This window comes from Myotis daubentonii, chromosome 4, assembly GCF_963259705.1.
Source record: "Myotis daubentonii chromosome 4, mMyoDau2.1, whole genome shotgun sequence".
In the NCBI taxonomy this organism is placed as follows: domain Eukaryota; kingdom Metazoa; phylum Chordata; class Mammalia; order Chiroptera; family Vespertilionidae; genus Myotis; species Myotis daubentonii.
Genome location: NC_081843.1, coordinates 45,370,614 through 45,390,678, shown reverse-complemented (window position 1 = coordinate 45,390,678; position 20,065 = coordinate 45,370,614). Strand labels below are relative to the sequence as shown.

At 37.0% G+C, this 20,065-nt stretch overlaps 1 protein-coding gene across 3 annotated transcripts in view; it reads right to left on the bottom strand.

Moving 5' to 3' along the window:
- The window catches only part of DTWD2 (DTW domain containing 2), a 73,829-nt gene that overhangs the window by 34,779 nt on the left and 18,985 nt on the right, over nt 1-20,065 (bottom strand). For 2 of the 3 annotated variants that reach the window (XM_059693813.1, XM_059693815.1), the window contains exons 2-5: nt 19,886-19,976; nt 13,308-13,394; nt 12,031-12,125; nt 9,162-9,354 (exon numbers count right to left, since the gene is read on the bottom strand). In XM_059693813.1, coding sequence (XP_059549796.1) covers nt 9,162-9,354; nt 12,031-12,125; nt 13,308-13,394; nt 19,886-19,976 — 466 coding nt within the window. The remainder of the gene's footprint in view (nt 1-9,161; nt 9,355-12,030; nt 12,126-13,307; nt 13,395-19,885; nt 19,977-20,065) is intronic. The other variant, XM_059693814.1, reaches the window with a different exon arrangement.

Sequence of the window (20,065 nt, the reverse complement as noted above, 5' to 3'; positions counted from 1 at the left end):
TATATATGTATATATATATATATATATATATATATATATAGAGAGAGAGAGAGAGAGAGAGAGAGAGAGAGAGATACACCACATACAGTCAATCCTCATTATTTATAGATTCTGTATTTGTAACTCACCTACTCACAAAAATTAAATTTTAATTCCAAGATCAATACTCTAGGTTTTACAGTCAGTGGCAAGCATGCTCACACACAGAAAAGTGGAAAATTTACATTGCCCAAGAACACATTTCCACCTGGGGTAGAACACAGTGACACTGTGCCTTATCATTTCAGCTCTCATATTGTAAACAGTATCCTTTCCTCGGTGTATTTAGTTACCACATTTTGTGCAGTTTTGTGCTTTTTGTTGATGATTTCATGATTAAAATGGCCCCCAGCACAGTGTTCAAGTGCTGTCTAGTGTTCCTAAGCACAAGAAGGCTGAGATGTGCGCTTACGGAGAAAATATATATGAAATAAGCTTCACTCAGGCATGAGTTCTGTTAATGAATCAATGTATGTATTAAATAATTTCTGTAAACAAAAACACACATAAAACAAGGTTATGTATTGATTGACTGGCAAAACCGTTGTAATGAGAGGCTATAGAAAACTAATCTTTTATTTCCCCTAAAGGCAATGGCTCAATACTCACTAATTCAGTGTAAACAGCAACTTTATATAGTCTAGCTATCATCCATATATATAATCTATAGATATAAACAGGGTATAACCTAATTAGCCGAGAGTCACAACCACTCAGGAGGAGCTGCGTGTGCAGATGGGTGGGAGGGGACTGCGTGCCGCTCCCACCCCAGCGGCCGCGGGGAGGCTATGGCTGGGGGCAGGCCAGAGTGGAGACACAACACACAGAAGCACCTGCCCCCACCCCAGCGGACACAACGCAGCGGCTGGCACTATGCTGGTCAGGCATGGGTCCTGCCCCCCCCCCCCCCCGCGGGGTGCCTCCTTGCATGGCAGGAAGCGGGGCGCCTCCTTGCGCATGGGCCTCTAGTAAATAATAAGAATCAACTATATATGTACTTCTTAAAGATATATATAGATAAACAGATGTAGATGTAGATGATATAGGTATAGGTATAGGTATAGGTATAGATATAGATATATAGATAGATACAGATATAGATAGAGATATAGAGATAGAGATATAGCGATACAGAGATACAGTAGGTCCTCGGGTTACATCAGAGATCTGTTCCTACAGCACAACGTAATGCGATTTTCTCTGTAAGTCGGAACCCACTTACATAAGCACCTATGTCACTCACATGGAGCACACACAGCAGTAATGAAGTGAAACAGTAAAAAAAAATTTAAAAGAAAGATAACAATTCCTGACCTTTACTTTTGGTAAATAAATAATAAAAAACATAAAGCACATATGTACATATGCCGAAATAACGGAATTTTTTATATATATAAATAAACGGGAGATGGCAAGGTAACCATGAAACAACGTACGTCGAGTCCAACGTCACCCAACATAACCCAAGGACTGTCTGTATATAGGCCCAAGTCATAAGTAATGCAACTCTATGAATCTTTGCAAAGGGAACATAACATATCTGTGTAACCAGTACCCAACAAACAGAATATAAGCAGAAACCAGACCCCTTCCATGCCACTCGCACCTCCACAAAATAAACTGACCTTTATCCTGTCCTATAAAACCATAGTTTTGCCAGTTTTAAACTTTATACAAATGGAATCATATAGGCGTATTCATTGATGTCTGGCTTTCATCAACATTATGTTTATGAAATTCATTCATGTTGCTAGTTGAAGTTTAGTTTTACTAGTATTATAAAGCCAATTTATTCTATGAGAACTGGGGCTGTTATAATAAGTGTTAATATGAACGTTCTTCTATTTGTTAGCTTAATATCTTTTAAAATGATTCCAATTAAATTATTTTAAATGTAAATGTAAGAAAAGCTACTTACTGTCATTTGAATATCTATAAATAATTGTAAAGCTTCACACAAGTTTAGCAGACATGGTATTAACTACAAAGATAATGAGAGCAAAATTGTAGCCATGAACGGAAGTGATAGCTCAGTTTGCATAAGAGAATTACTTTATCCATCTAGAAACTATAGTCCAGATCTTGACATTAAAAAAGATAAAATATTTTAAGATAGATTAACAGAGTTAATAGATTAAACAAAAATCAATGATAGAAAAACTACTCAAAAGTTTATTTCTTGATGTACTTACTAGCAGAGGGTCTCAAAATCATTACCACTACCCAAATATATAGATTCACATATATTTTACAGTCTGTCAGGATTTAACTATATTGTGAAATATAACATGCAAATATAATTAAATTTATAATAAAGATTGTTAAAACTTCTAGTGCCAACAGTTTTTATATTTTCTCCATGACATTTTTCCTGTATTTTTTGGGTAGCCACAATCAACAACTTATGATCTCCCTTGAAAATGCAAAATCAAAACACTGACAAAAAGATGGGAGGATTCCAAATATGTAAATACATACCTTACATCATAAGTATGCTTGAAAACTTAACACTATCACATGTTAAAGTATGTTAAAAAAAATAATAAAACAAAAATAATGAGGTAGTGTTAAAACAATCAAATTTGGAGAAAATAGTTTCTCAATCCTAAACAGTTCAGTTTTTAATAATTTGATTTTTACTGAGAATCAAATTAAAACACAGAGTACAGAATGCCTCTGTTGATATTTTCTCTAAAGCTTACTATCTGGTCTAAATTACACCTTCATGTAGTTGAAGAAAATGCTATACTAGTATACAATATATTGGGGTACACCATGTGAATTTAAACACGGAAGATCTAGTTATCTAGTTAAGTATTAAATAAGCTATCAGTGGTGTCTGAGACCTGTCAACATAAATTAGAGAAGTTCTTTAAGCGTGTCCTAACTGTGTAAAAAGTAGATTATCAAGTCAAATCATCAGGAGATTAAGTAACTTTATATTAGGAACTCTCACCTTAAACTCAAATAAACTCAAAATTAAATCAGATGGTTCATTGTAATCTTAAATTCTTTTTAATGATTCATACTTAATTATTTTCTATTGTTTCTATGTTTTGGGCAATTTATCATCAAACATAACCTAGTAATATATCTGTATATCACATAATAACATCTTTTCTCACTTTATACTGTATCAATATATCATCACTCTATCTAGTGATCTTCTGAGAAACAAAATAATTTATAAAAATATAATTATTTAACTTGATGAAGTACTGAATAATGGAGAACTTCAAATATGGTATTTGAAATATCAGTTATCAAATGTTCAAAGGCAAAAAGAAAAAAATATATGTTCTTTGTGTTGAATAGTACCTAAAACATGTAGAGACCGAATAAATATTCATATAATTAGTGAAATGTAGGCATGAACATCTGTGAGAATGTATAGCTAAAATTATAAAGCACATAAATATATGACAACTATAATTCATTATATTTAAAAATAGATCAAATATTATATCATACACTGGTAAGACTACCCAGATTTCTATAAACCAAAAAATTACATTTTGAGGTGGAATTGAGTATTTTAAGTTAAATTTATAATTATATCCAAACATTTATCGTAATTTTTCCTTAACATAATTGTCTCAATGAATCATATTTACACTTGAATATACAGTTTTAAAATGTTTCTGATCAAGGCAGAGGGTAAAAACAAGAATTAAATTTTTGCAATCATAATCACCTTTGCAAGTATTCATTTGGGAAGAGTAGACTTAATACCTGCTATAACTCATAAATCTTTAATATTTTTGAGCTATTTTCTATCGTATTTACACAAATGAATGTCATATGAATCTTAAGGTTTGACCTGCATGCAAAGTCATTAATGATATCAAAGGACCAGATGCTCTAAGCTTATAAATCCTCAAAAGTTGACATCCATTTATGCTATACAGATTTTGTATTACTGTATGATTTTTCTACATATCTGACATACCGTTTGGGTGTGTCTATACATTAAATCATATCATAAAACCAACCTAGGAGAAATCTTGAGGGCTTTATGCTAAGTGAAATAAATCAAAGAAAAACAAATGCAATAAAATATCACTTATATTGGGAATCTAAAACCAAAACAAAACAAAAAAAGTGAGCTCACTGATACAGAGAACATCTTGGTGGTTAAAAGAGGTGGGGAGTAGGATGTAGGCATAATGGATGAAGGGGGTCAAAGGGACAAACTTTGTTTTAAGATAAGTAAGTCCTAGGGTGCCGGGAGCCGGTCCATCCTTGCTGTTTCAAGGGACCTGGCATATATGGCGTACGGTTCTTAATATGTTTGCTGACCTTCTTGGCGCTGTGTTTTAACCAAGGTCACCTTTCCGAGAAAGGTTGAATCCCCAGGTAGGGATTTTCCCCTGAAGTTAGGGAGGGAATAAAACCTCTTAACTAATTGCCAGGCGGGTAATTAATCATTTTAACTACGAACAATCATGCTTAAGCTACATAAATCTTTACTCCCTGGAATGGAGATAAAAAACGCCCTAACCTTTGTAATAGAGATTGATAGGATTGAATCAACTGGTATAAATACAGATGTAACAAGACAGAAAGAGACAGAACTAAGAAGAGAGAACCTACAGACAGAACCTACACAGAACCTACAGACAGAAGAACTTCGCTGGAGAGAACATGGCAAAAGATCCTGGACTGAACCTGACTACAGAAATTGGCAAGAGAACCTGACTAGAACCTGGTGACCGAACATGGCTGGAGATCTCAGACAGAACCTGGCTGGAGAACCAGCAGAACCTCTCTGGAGATCGAGACCAGAACTTGGCTGGAGATCCTGGCTAGGCTGCTGATCAACTGAACGCTGTCTCCGTGTCATTCCTTCTTCGCCGACTCCGTCTACGCCTTTGGGAACCCCTGGACCTGCTGGGGTTGGACCCCGGCACTAGGGATCTAAGAATGGTGACTATCATAACCTATATAATAAAAGGGTAATATGCAAATTTACCCTAACGGCAGAAAGACCAGGAACAACTGGTCATTATGACACGCACTGACCACCAGGGAGCAGATGCTCAATGCAGGAGCGGCCCCCTGGAGTCAGTGCACTTCCACAGGGGGAGCATTGCTCAGCCAGAAGCCAGCTCATGGCTGGCCAGCACAGCGGCGAAGGTGGAGAGCAGGCCCAAGCCATTAGTCAGACATCCCCTGAGGGCTCCTGGGCTGCCAGAGGGATGGCTGACTGCCAGCTTAGGCCCGATCCCCTGGGGAGCAGGCCTAAGCCGGCAGGTGGACATCCCCTGATGGGTCCTGGACTGTGAGAGAGTGCAGGCCTGGCTGATGGATTCCCTCAAGTGCACAAATTTTCGTGCACCAGATCTTTAGTATATATATAAAAGCCTAAGCGACCATTCAATCAGTAGCTATGATGTGCACTGACCACCAGGGGGCAGATGCTCAACGCACAGGCATGGAAACATGGAACAGACTGCTGAATCTCAGAGGAAAGGGGGAAGGGTGGGAAGAGTTTAACCAAAGATCTTATACGCATACTAGAGGACTGATGCACAAATCTGGTGGTCCCTCGGCCAGGCCTACAGGGATTGGGCTGAAACTGGCCCAGTGCATGGATTCGTGCACTGGAGGGGTCCCTTGGCCTGGCCTGTGGGGATCGGGCCGAAACCAGCAGTCCAACATCCCCCAAGGGGTCCCAGATGGTCCCTCAGCCAGGCCTGCAGGGATCGGGCTGAAACTGGCCTGGTGCATGGATTCATGAACTGGCGGGGTCCCTTGCCTGTGGGGATCGGGCCGAAACCAGCAGTCCGACATCCCCCAAGGGCTCCCGGACTGTGACAGGGCGCAGGCTGGGCTGAGGGACCCCCCCCCCCCACAGAGTGCACAAATTTCATGCACCTGGCCTCTAGTCCTATATAGTAAAAGCCTAATACGCTAAGTGCCCAATTGTCTGGTTGGTCATTCAACCAATCAAAGTGTAATATGCTAATAATATGCCAAGGCCACTCAACCGCTCGCTATGATGTGCACTGACCACCAGGGAGCAGACAGTCAACCGGTTGATCAGTTGCTATGACGTGCGTGACCACTGGGGGGCAGACGCTCCGACTGGTAGGTTAGCTTGCTGCTGGGGTCTGGCTGATTGGGACTGAGTGAGTCAGGCAGGACACACCCTGGAGCCCTCCCACAGTCCCTCCCTGGCTGGCCAACCTCCCATGTCCTTCCCTGGTCACAATCGTGCACCAGTGGGGTCCCTCGGCCTGGCCTGCGCCCTCTCACAATTCAAGCTAAGGGATTCCCTCCCTCCCCCTGAGTGCACAAATTTCGTGCACTGGGCCTCTAGTATGTAAATATCTTGGGTAGAAATTTTCCATTTTAGAAGCAGTATACCACTTTGGTTAAGACCACAAGCTTTGCCTCTAAACTAGATAGGTTCAAATTGCAGTTCTGCTGTGAAATAGTTAAGCAAACTATTTAACATCTCTGTGCCTCAGTTTTGTCTAATACAGTGGTCGGCAAACCGCAGCTCACAAGCGGCTCTTTGGCCCCTTGAGTGTGGCTCTTCCACAAAATACCACGTGCGGGCGCACACGTACAGTGCAATTGAAACTTTGTGGCCCATGTGCAGAAGTCGGTTTTCGGCCTGGGCGAGTCTATTTTGAAGAAGTGGTTCGGGGTGTCAGTCGGTTGGGCGACCAGAGACGCAGCGCAGGCAGGCCGCGGGATACGCAGTGCGGGGGAGGCGTGCGCAATTCATGCACGAGTTGAGTGAGCCAGTCAGTCAGCAGTCTCATTGTGCAGTGGTTAGTGCTAGTTGCGTCCGCAAATCGCGCGTGGGTGACAAAAGTACCTACTTGAAGCATAAAGTAACTGTATTTTTCCAACCAGCCACAAATCCTACAGGTATTTTTGTCATCAATTTAAGAATTATAATTATTTTGTGTTGGTGGCTTTATTATTATAAAATGAAACTTATCTGCTTAGAGGGGTTTAAATGCCTAACCTTGCTAAATAACTTCTCTCGCTTACTGTTTATTTCCTTCCTTAGCACTCATGACAACTGCAAATTATTTGATGTGACTATTTATTTATTTAAAGTTGATCTTCCTCACTAGAATGTAAGTTCCAGAAGGAAGTCATGTTATATCCAGCCTTAGACACATAATAGGCATTCCATAAATATATTAGTGTATTGAACTCATGTTGTTAATACTAAGTACTCAATCCAAAATTATTAATTAAGTTAATAACAATGTACCTACCTATATAGTTTAAGTTTAAAAAATTTGGCTCTCAAAAGAAATTTCAATCGTTGTACTGTTGATATTTGGCTCTGTTGACTTATGAGTTTGCCGACCACTGGTCTAAGATAACAATAATACTTAACTTCATAGAACTTGGAAAAAGTTAAAACAAGCTAATATATGTAAAGTACTTGGAAGTGGGACTGGCCCATTCAAAGCACTCACCACATTAACTATTCTTGAGACTTAAAAACCTACTGATAATCCATGGGTAGAAAGAAAGCAAAACAAATTACAAATTATATCAGTGTTCTAAATATAAGAACGTAAACCCAAAGATGTAGGATACAATGAAAGTTATACTAAGAAGAAATATTGCAGCCTCCTTTCCCTTTATTATGAAGAATAAATACAAACCTTAACAAAGGAATTTAGTACTCTTAGTACAAATCTTAAAAATCAGAAAAAATAAGCTAAAAAGGGCAAAATAAACTGATCAAGATACAAGCTCAAATTAATGAAATGAGAATAAAGTATAACAGCTATTAAAACAATCTAAAGTCTAATACCTTTTAAAGTGCAATAAAATAGATAAACCTCTTTTGAGTCTGTTCATGGGGAAAAATATGTGTACGTCGTTTTACATATGATTAGAAGGAAGAAAGGAATATTTTTAAGTTAAAGTAAGTAATAAAGAATACATAAAGAGCCCTACCCAGTTTGGCTCCAATGGATAGAGCATTGGCCTGCGGACCAATGGGTCCTGGGTTTGATTCTGGTCAAAGGCACATACCTCTGTTGCAGGTTCCTCCCCAGCTCAGGCCCTGGTCGAGGCTTATGTGGGAGGCAACCAATCGATGTGTTTCTCTCACATCGATATTCCTCTCTGTCTTTCCTTCTCTCTTCCACTCTCTCTAAAATCAATGGAAAAATATCCTTGGCTAAGTATTTTTTTTAAAAAAAAAATCATGATAAGCAAATATTAACATAAAAAAATAAAGAATACATGAAGGCATATGGCAACCAATTTAACTCAAGGGAAAGAAATAATTCCCTATAAAAGATAAAAGTTATTAAAAACTGAACCAACCAGAATTAGAAAGCTTGATTAATACCTATAAAGAGTATGAAACAATTTAAAGACAGGATAAGGTTTTGTCAATGAGTTCTATCTAATTTTTACGGGGCAAGGAATTGTAGTATTATTTAAACTATCCCAGGCTACCGAAAAATACTAAAATCTCTTCTATTTATTTGGTGAAGTTAATATCATCTTAGTATACCTGACAATGAAAGTACAAAAAACATAAAAATAATAATTCAATGTCATAAAATAAAACATAAGCTTCAGCAACATATAAAAAGGACTACATAATACAACCAAGTAGAGTTCATTCCTGGAACACAAGAATGGTTCAATAGTAGGATATGTATCATCATCATTAATTACATCAAAAAATTGAAGGATAAATCATATGCTTATAATAAAGAATATAAAGAAGTATTTCATAAAAATTCAGTCAATTCTAAATAAGAACACAGTAACTTAGTTACCAAATAAAAGTATTTAAACATAATAATTCTCAATAAAAACATTAATACAAACAGAAATCATCCTTAGATGTCTCTAATTAAATGTCTGAGAAACTCTTCATATAGCAAAACGCCTGAACTATGATGAAGTTAGGCAGTGGGAACTGAGAAAGAAGGACAAATTTGAAAGTTTCTACACAGATATCTCAAACCTACACCCCTCCAACACAAACACACACACATAGAAGCATGTACATATTTATGTACACATTCACCTATACAAATACCATAAAATGTATATGTATCCCCTTACAAACAACATATATAACATGCATAATAATACATTTGTCTTTAATCTATGTTTACCTGTTTGGGCAGTCGGAACAAGGAATTCTTATAGAAAATGTCCTTAGCCTGGCTCCATGTACCATCGATGATGATGATTGTGGAAGGATAAATAGGAGAATCTAATATAAACTCTTCCAAATTAGCAGCTTCAGCCCCTGGATATAATATTAATGTACCAGACTTCCGACAAACAGTTGAAAGTTCAGGATCTCTAAAAAAATTTTTAAAAAAAATCTTTATTACCTGGTGGGGTAACAAAAGTTTTATTATTCTTATTGAACTTCATTCCAAAATACATATCAAAGCATTTTGGGACTGGAGATGTACAGTAAGACAGCCTCTGTCTACTCTACAGGAAACAAAACAAGCTTGAGGGGAAAGGAGACAAATTAAAGAGTCAATTAAAGACACTAAATGGCATCTTCTTCAAACCAGTAAAAGGCGTCTACAAAAATGTATGGCCAATTTCATATGTTCTTTAACAATGTTCTTTGAGATTGGGATCAAGGTAAAGATGTTGGTTTTCACCACTCCTAATACACGCTGTATTGAAGGTCCCAATTATTGCAATAAGGCAAGAAAAAAAAGGGCATAAAATTTGAAAAAAGTATAAATGACCCTATTTGCATATGCTAATGATACTTACACAGAAAGTCCTAGAGAATCTACAAAACAATTTCTACAACTAACAAATGAACTTACAAAGTCACTGGATATAGGGTTGATACGTAAAACCCAATTGTTTAAAAAAACACACAAAAGAAACCCCAAAAGTTTTCTTATACAATAGAGGCAAAAAGTTAAAAATAAGCGTTTTTAATGTCCATTTATAAAGGATACCAAAAGTAATGCCTCATAATCATTCCCCTATGCTTATATCACATACTCTAGGAAAAGTTTAAGTTAATATTACCAGATTAATATTAAGTCAATAATCTCAATGAGCTTTAGTTTAAAATCCATCAGTGAATAATAATTTACTGAGTAAGCACTATATTAGATATCATGGAAAAAAACTGAAGTACTTCCTATAATGGGCTCAAAATGGGATAAGCTATTTGTAAAAGTGTCAAGCTTCTCATCCCCAAGCACATTCTAGAGGGGTTACATAGCCAAAATGTCAGAGATGGTCCAAGTAGTTTCCATTTCAATACCATAGGTGCAATACAATAACCTAGATCCAAGCTGAGAGATTAAGTAGGACCCTATTCCACCTATATAGCCACATCCACCCAAGAATTATAGAGGAACTATCATAAAGAGCCTCTGTATGAAAGAAGTGTCACAGTGTAAATGATGTTGCTGCTCCCCATGTGATAAGCTCTGGATCTTGCTTCCATTCCCAACAAAATGGCAAAATTCCCAATAGCAGCACCAAGCCCAGAGCAAATTTCTCCTTTGTGGGCAAGGCTATGCAAAAACTACAATAGAAAATTCTATATGAGAAAAGTGTGCCTAACCAACAGTTTCAGAGAAAAGAAAAATATTATTATATAAAGTTCTAATATGATGTTATTTTCATTATATGAAGCTGAATTATAAAGGAAGCTAAAATAATAAAGTAAGGAAAAAGCTTGGTCAATTCACTGGGCTTCATGCTAGTACAAGTCTTAACATTTTTCTAAGTTAACTGAAAATGAAATCTCCATACTTTCATGAGAAATTAAATTTTGCATCAAACGATCTATTTAATTGTGTAGACAGAATCAAAGTAATTTGTGAAGGCTTTGTGAATGGGCAGAAAAGCAACACAGATGATTCAAAGGTATAAAAAGACTTGTAGAAAATTTAAATATATATAGTATATAACATATATTTATGACAATGGTTTATGTAATACAATGTAAAATAAGATCCAAGAACATTATAGATCTGTCAATAAGATATCAACTAATGGTAACTGCACATAAAAATAGTGGGCCTCATCAAAAAGGACATTTCTTAAAATACATTTTTTATTGATTTCAGAGAGGAAGGGAGAGGGATAAAGAGATAGAAACATCAATGAGAGAGAAACATCATCAATCAGCTATCTCCTGCACACCCCCTACTGGGGACCGAGCCCTCAACCCAGGCATGTGCCCTGACCAGGAATTGAACCACAATATCCTGATTCATAAGTCGATGCTCAATCACTGAGTGACACCTGCCAAGCCAAAAAGAATAGTTTAAATATGACACGAGATTGTGTTTTATACTTAAGAAAATAGATGATGTGCCTATAACTAGGATACTAAATATAGTTCTAGTCACTGTACATTAGAAAAGCCTTAATGAGCTAGAAATGGATAGATATGTGTTTACTTATATAAATGTATCTCATATATAATGTAAAAAAATAAAAATATGGAACTAAATACAAGTACCCTACCATCTAAACAAAAATGAAATAAACAGTAAATATATGTCTTTTAGGCTCAATATATATTAGTATGCAATTTGGATAATGCTGTCATTCCTTTGTTTATTCTACTTGGTCTGTTTTGGAAAAATGTTTTTGTTTATATTTTGCTTTATCTTGTATTATTTTGAGAGAAAAGGCAGAACTTAACTTTTTTTTACTGCTTCCAATGTACCATATTCTAGGTCAGTGATGGTGAACCTTTTGAGCTCAGCATGTCAGCATTTTGAAAAACCCTAACTTAACTCTGGTGCCATGTCACATATAGAAATTTTTTGATATTTACAACCACAGTAAAACAAAGATTCACATTTTTGATATTTATTTTATATATTTAAATGCCATTTAACAAAGAAAAATCAACCAAAAAAATGAGTGTCATAGGTTCGCCATCACTGTTCTAGGTCTAAAGGGTAATTTTAAAGAAATCATTTTTAAAGATCTATGGAGAAAAATCATTTTAAGTTGCCCTAAAAGTTAATTTACCTTTCTTCACTAAAACGACGACCAATCTTGACTTTACACTTGTCCTGGGGAAGGCACGCTGCTAGTAGAGGAACTGTCCGCAACACTTTGCTTTCCTTTAATTAAAAAATTAAATTGTAGATTTTTATTTAGACAAACACACTTTTAAAACTTTATAATGAACATTTGATTCATAACATTATACATAATTTTCACAAGTCTTTTACTGCAGACCACAGTTTAATAAAAAGAACTATCATTTCTCTGATTTATCAGTAGTAAATATACTACAAGTATACATTTTTATTCTCCTTGGGTATATTAAAGGTTTATTGGTCAAAACAAGGTAATATTAAATCATAGTTAAAATTATGAAAAATATAAATTTGTTTTTAACTAAATCGAATCATTTATTCTGAAAAACTTTTTATTCCATTAGTAATTACCTGAAGATAACTGCCTAGATCTTTATGCTCAGAAAGTAAGGAAGATTTCAAAAAACAAGACGATGGAGCATATCAATGACACATAGAAGCCAATCTTAAGAGCTCCCAATGGCCCAAAATACAATAATATGAGCAACAAAATTAAGTTAACATATTATTTGAATTATAACCCAAAGTATAAAATAAGAGTCCAGACTGATATAAACAAATAAATGGGAGAAAAGAGACAGGAGAATTCCAAGTAATAAATGTAAATACTTGCCACTGCAGGAGGTGGAGCTTAATTTCTCCCTCCCACTTGAGTATGGGCTGAATTTATGACCTTACTTCCAAAGAATAAAGAGTATAGAAATGGAAGAAAAATATCTTTTAAAGTGAAAAAATCTGGTGACCATATTTGTAAATCCCATTAACTATCAAAAGCAGTTTGTTTTTTTAATGTCCTAACATCTAACACTAAAAATCTTTCTTGTTGTCACAGGAATTCTATCCTTAATCCCAGCAGAGCCAGGTGATTAGCTATTCTGCATTAGCCTGCACTTATCTTGGTGATTTTGGTCTATAGTGCTCAGCCATTCTCTGGCTCCTCGGGTCCAACTGGGAATGTCATGCTTGATCGCATGTATAACAGAGCCCCTCTCTCATCAGTGTACCTACATACAACCCAATATTATCTTTTTCAATTTATATAATCCTGCTTGTACAGATCCTTGCAGTAAATAATTTGATTATTTTTGTGTATGTGAAATAATGAAATATTATTTACTTTACTTTGGGAATATCATTTACCTAGCAAATTACTACACAAAACAGTAATGTAACACAAATAGAAAGTATTGTCTTTCCCCTCACTCCCACTGGAGCTATGCTGGACCAGAGCTGCAGACACAGGCCTCTCTTCCACAGGATGGGGTTTGTTAACGTTGTCAAAAATAAGGCCTACTTCAAGAAATACCAAGTGAGATTTACAAGATGATGAGAGAGTAAAACTGATTCCTGGAAATGCTCGGTAATCTGGAATATAAATACAACACACCCAAATACAGGATGACAGTTCGTGTAACAAACAGATACATCATTTGTCAGGCTGCTTATGCCCATCTGAAAGGAGATATGATAGTTGTGTGGCTTTTGCTCATAAACTCCCAAAGTATGAGGTGCAGGTTGGCCTGACAAATTATGCTGCAGCACATTGTACAGGCCTGCTGCTGGCCCACAGGCTTCCTATAGGTTTCGCCAGGACAGTATCTGTGAGAGCCAAATGTAGATGTCAGAGACAAATACAATGTGGAAAGCATTGATGGTAAACCTGGTGCCTTCACCTGCCATTTGAGTACAGGGCTTGCCAGAACTACTACAAGAAATAAAGTTTTTGGGTCCCTAAAGGGAGCTGTGGAAAGAGACTCGTCTATCCCTCACAGTTCCAAATGATTCCCTGGTTATGATTCAGAAAGCAAGGAATTCAATGCAGAAGTACATCAGAAGCACATCATGGGTCAGAACATCCTATCTAATAAAGAGGAAATATGCTAATTGACCCTAACACATCACAAAGATGGCTGCATCCACAGCCAATAAGGAGGGAATATGCTAATTGACTGCCACACCCTCAAAGATGGTGGCGTCCACAGCCACAACATGGCCAGCAGGGGAGGACAGCTGTGGGCGATCAGGCCAGCAGGGGAGGGCAGTTACAGGCAACCAGGCCGGCAGGGGAGGGCAGTTGGGGGTGACTGGGCCAGCAGGAGAGGGCAGTTGGGACGACCGGGCCAGCAGGGGCAGTTGGGAACAATCGGTCTGGCAGGGGAGGGAGGGCAGTTGGGGGGGACCAGGCCTACAGGGGAGGGAGGGTAGTTAGGAGTGACCAGGCCGGCAGGGGAGGGCAGTTAGGGGTGACCAGGCGGGCAGGGGAGGGCAGTTGGGCAGGACCAGGCCAGCAGGGGAGGGCAATTGGGGGCAACCTGGCCAGTAGGGGAGGGCTGTTGGGGGTGACCAGGCCAGCAGGGGAGGGCAGTTGGAAGTGACCAGGCTGGCAGGGGAGCAGTTAGGCATTGATCAGGCTGGCAGGGGAGTTGTTAGGGGGTGATCAGGCTGGCAGGCAGAAGCGGTTAGGGGCAATCAGGTAGGCAGTAAGGCAAGCGGTTGGGAGCCAGCAGTCCCAGATTGTGAGAGGGATGTCTGACTGGCAGTCGGACATCCCCGAGGGGTCCCAGATTGGAGAGGGTGCAGGCTGGGCTGAGACACACCCCCACCCCCCCACCCCCCGGGTGCACAAATTTCATGCACTGGGTCTCTAGTTTTGGAATATCTGCATTACCTAATGGAAGAAGATGAAGATGCTTACAAGAAACAATTCTCTCAGTACATAAAAAAAACAAAGTAACTCCAGACATCATGGAGGAGAAGTACAAGAAAGCTCATGCTGCTATAGGAGAGAAACCAGTCTATGAGAAGAAACCTAAGAAAGAAGTTAAAAATAAGAGGTGGAACTGTCTCAAAATGTCTCTTGCCCAGAAGAAAGATCAGGTAGCTCAGAAGAAGGCAAGCTTCCTCAGAGCTCAGGAACGGGCTACTGAGAGCTAATAAACCAAGTCACAATTTTCTACAAAGATTTTTCAGATGCAGACAATAATATACTTATTGATCAAGCAGCAAAACAAAAGTATTGTCATAACAGTATTCACCATTCACCACCACCACCACCACACACACACACACAAACACAAACACACACACACACACACACACACGTATATACACCCTTTAGGGACATTTTTGTGTGTACTTTCTCTCCTGGGTTCCTTAATTATTGATTAAAATAATAATAAATTATCATTGAAAAATAAATTTAAAGATGCTGAGAATAGCTAAATTCATCTACCTAATAAAAAGTAAGAAAAGAAAATAGGAGATTAAGTATTTGCTGGGATTTTTTCAAGAACATGCAGCAAGCTGGAGTTCTAAGGAAACATGAAAACAGCAATTTGGAGCAGTTAATAATATAAATGCAACTAAGAGGAGACAGGTGAGAGAGGACATTTTACAGTGCTTCATACTGTTTTCTTACCTCTAGACCATCACTAGGAGACTTTGACACATACTGAAATCACTTTCCAAACTTTTGACATATATATATATATATGCATCGAATTAATGCATGTATATATGTCAAATTAAATAGTGCCAAAAATTTATAATGTTCTCCAATACACTCCCCTAAACCACTTCCAAGGCAATCACTTTAACTGTTTTAGTTATATCTTTTAGTATTGATCGCAATATTTCTAAATAATGCATGTTTTGCTATTTCTTGCTTTATTGTATTAATAATTTATCAATTATCTACAAGCTACCATTATCATAATAACTAACTCTAATGTACATAATTCAAAATGCATTTTATAAATATATTTAACTACTATTCATAATAAACCAGTAAAGAAGTGTATCTTTTAACATGAACATTTTACTAATAACAAAAGTGAAACCAGGGAGGTTAATTAACTGCCCAGGGTTACAGACTTTACAGAGTTATTAAGGATTTAAACTCAAACAATCTGCCCTTACTCTTAACTACTTGCCCTTTATAACTACAGCCTCTCATAATAATAAATGAGGATTCAGCTTTCTGACGTCACCCCTTACCCTCATGTCTAATATATTTTTTGTAATCTTCACCCGAGGACATGTTTTGTTTTGTATTGTGCTCTTAATTGATTTTAGAAAAAGGAAGGGAAAGAGAAAGAGAGAAACATCGATGTAAGAGAGAAACATCAATCGGCTACCTCCCATATGTGCCCCGACAGGGAATTGAACCTGCAATCTGAGTATGTGCCCTGAGCGATATCGAGCCTGCCACCTTTCGGTGTAAGGATGACACGGCAACCAACTGAGCCACATTGGCCAGAGCTTCTAATATTTTTAGTTAAATCAATAAACAGTGTTTATATCATTATGGCTACATATACATTGTTCACAAATGGCCAAGCAGTTTAACATTTCTTTCTTGTAAAGCTTTTTTGAGAGACTGTCTTGTTTTAATTCTTAAGTAATTTTCTACATATGTATACCTACTCTTAAAATGCTCCATCATATCACCTTCATATCATCCATGCCACTAAGTCTCCTTTTCCCAAAGCCACCTCCTACCACTTATCCAAATGGTTTTCAATCACTTTTTAGGGGGAGTCATCAAATTGGTATATTCTTTTATTGAAAATAGTGTACTGAGATTGAGCACAAAGCAGTTCAGTGTTATTGAGATAAATGAAGATTGGAAAATTCCTTGGGCAATAAGGAATACAATATGGATGTACTTATATACACATAAAATACATTTGGAGCACACAATTGTGGACTAATTACCTAAATTGTGAATTAACAGTGAAAGGAAGAAAGGAAGGTAGGAAGAAGGGAGGGAGGATTTGAAAACATTGAAGTTGCCACAAATCAATGAAAACACCTACATTTTAAAAGCCATCTATGTCTGGAAGCACATAATAATAAAAAGACACCATAATGTATATACTGTAAAATGATAGTAGCATTCACCATCTAAAGTTAAGCTTTAGTCGAAACTGTTATAGCCAGTAAGCTATCATTTTATGTAAATTTGAGCTGCACACTGTTGCAAGTTTAAATGTAACAAAATAATGCTAGTGACCAAACTGTCACAGTCCTGACCAAAATACGCTATTGTTAACATTGAAAAAAAGGTTGCCCAATAAATGGAATATTTAACAATTTGTAATTAAAGAATAAGTGTTTCATCATTTGGAAAAGGAAAAAGACAGGCTAATATCTTTTTTATCTTTGTTAAAAGTCTTCAATTGGTATAGGCTTAAGAAATTTTTTAAAAAATTAGTTCTTCGCCCTAACCGGTTTGGTTCAATGGATAGAGCATCGGCCTGCGGAATCAAGGGTCCCAGGTTCGATTCTGGTCAAGGGCATGAACCTTGGTTGCGGGCACATACCCAGTGGGGAGTGTGCAGGAGGCGGCTGATCGATGTTTCTCTCTCAGTGATGTTTCTAACTCTCTATCCCTCTCCCTTCCTCTCTGTAAAAAAATCAATAAAATATATTAAAAAAAAGAAATTAGTCCTTCAAAAACCTGGTTCAATCTATGATGTAATGGGACCCTAAATGCTGTGACAATTTACACTGAACCCATTTGGTAACATACTATGACTAGTTTTGTTTTAATATAATTTTTGGTTGTCTAAGACCTCCTTCTCTTCTCTCTTCATTACTACAGTTAATCAAGAGTTACAAACATATAAACACGCATACACTTCCTAATATAGGAGAGTATTAATCAGAAACTCTTTATATATAACATGTATACTATAAAATATACATATTTGTTCTACTCATTGAAAAACAAAAAATTATTTTATACATTCATTTTATGACACTAAAATGCAGAGAGTGGTAATAACCACAATTACTTTAAATGTAAATGGATTAAATTCTCCAATCAAAAGACATAGGGCAGCTGAATAGATAAGAAAACAAAACCCCATATGGTGCCTATAAGAGATTCACTTCAGATCAAAAAAGACATACAAAGACTAAAAGTAAAGGGATGGAAAAAGATATTTCATGAAAATGGAAACAAGCAAACAAAAAGAGCTGGGTAGCAATATTTATACCAGACAAATTAGACTTTAAAACAAAGGCTAGCCCTGATCAGGTGGCTCAGTTGGTTGGAGTGTTGTCCTATACGCCAAAAAAGGTTGTGGGTTCAATCCCCAGTCAGGGCACATATAAGAGGCAACCGATCAATGTTTCTCTCTCACATTGATGTTTCTCTCTCTCTCTCTCTCTCTCTCTCTCTCTCTCCCCCTCCCTCCCTCCCTCCCCCTCCTCTCTCAAAAATTAATAAACACATCACTAGGTGAGGATAAATAAAATTTTTAAAGGCTACACTAGTATAATAAGAGAGACAGAAGGGCCAGAAATTCCACTTCTAGGTATTTATCTGAAACAAAAAAAAGCACTAAATTGAAAAGACATATACATCTATATGTTAATTGTGTTATTATTTACAACCGCCAAGATATGGAAGCAACCTAAATGTCCATCAATAGATGACTAGATAAAGAAGTGGATCATATACGCAATGAATGGAATATGACTCCGCCATAAAAAAGGACTTTCCCTGGCAGTTGCTCAGTGGTTAGAGCAACAGCCCATGGACCAAAGGGTCGAGGGCTCAATTCCCAGTGAAGGGCACATTGGTTACAGGTTTGATCATGCCCCTGGCATGTGCTGGAGGCAATCTCTCACTTCGATGTTTCTCTTTTTCTCTCCTCTTTTGCTCCTTCCTCCCTTCCACTCTAAAAATCAATGGAAAAAATATCTTCATGTAAGGATTTAAAAAAAAAAAAAGGAACATCTTGCCATCTGCAAAACACAGACGAACCTAGAGCAGGAATAGCGAAGTCCGGCTGCAAGCTGCATAAGGCCCACAAAAATCATTTGGTCTAGCCCTACCAAGGCATTAGGGATGAGCTAATTCAATGTTTGACCAAATATTTTTAAGTTGACAATTTTGTATGGCCCACAAATGATATTATGAATATCCAAATGGCACTTGGCAGGAAAAAGGTTCCCCACCCCTGCCCTAAAGGGTATTGTGATGAATGAAATGTCAGACAGAGAAAAACAAATGCCATATGATTTCACTTATATGTGGAATCTGAAAAACAAAATACACGAACAAACAAAACAAAAACAAACATAGATACAGAGAACATTTTGACAACTGCCAGATGGAGGGGGGTTGGGGAGATATATGAAAAGGGGGAAGGGATTAAGAAGTACAAACTGGTAGTTACAAAATAGTCATGGGGATGTAAAGTATAGCATAGGGAATATGGCCAATAATATTGTAATAACTATGTATGGTGTCAGATGTTTACTAGGTTTATCAGGGTGATTACTTCATAAGTTAAATAAATGTCACTATATTGAATAAATGAAATATAAAATTGCATGTCAACCTTAACTGAAAAATCAAAATTAAGAAATAAAAGCAAAAAATAAAATATGCTGAGAGGTACTTCTATTTTAACAAGACATCAATGAATATAAGCTATGATCAAAATTTAAATAGCAATGATTTTACTAACTCTTTACTCACAAAAATCTTTTTTCCTTCACACAATATTGTTGAAATTCTAAATTTCTATACTATTCAATGACAGTTTTTATGAAATAACACTATTTTCTCCATCTCCAAAGCATATAACACCATACTACCATATAATACATAAAAGAAACTATTTTTTTCCTGAAGAGAAAGCATTTATCATCGATTTATTTCCAGAAATGCTAAGCAGCTGGGAGGAACGAATATCTTCATCTGTGTTTCCTCTTGTATACTAATATTCTATTTGAAATTGTGCATTTTATGAAGTCTTACTCACCTCTGCCGGATGCTGAATTATGTACAAGTAGGTAGAGATGTGCAGAGGATGCACTGGTAGAAACGGACATAAACACACTTTCTGAGGCCGGCTAAAGGGCATAAAGGAAAAGAAAGCCTGTAAATGTTTAAAATAAAATATGACAATAACCTGAAACTTGAACATAACCCAACTTTTTTA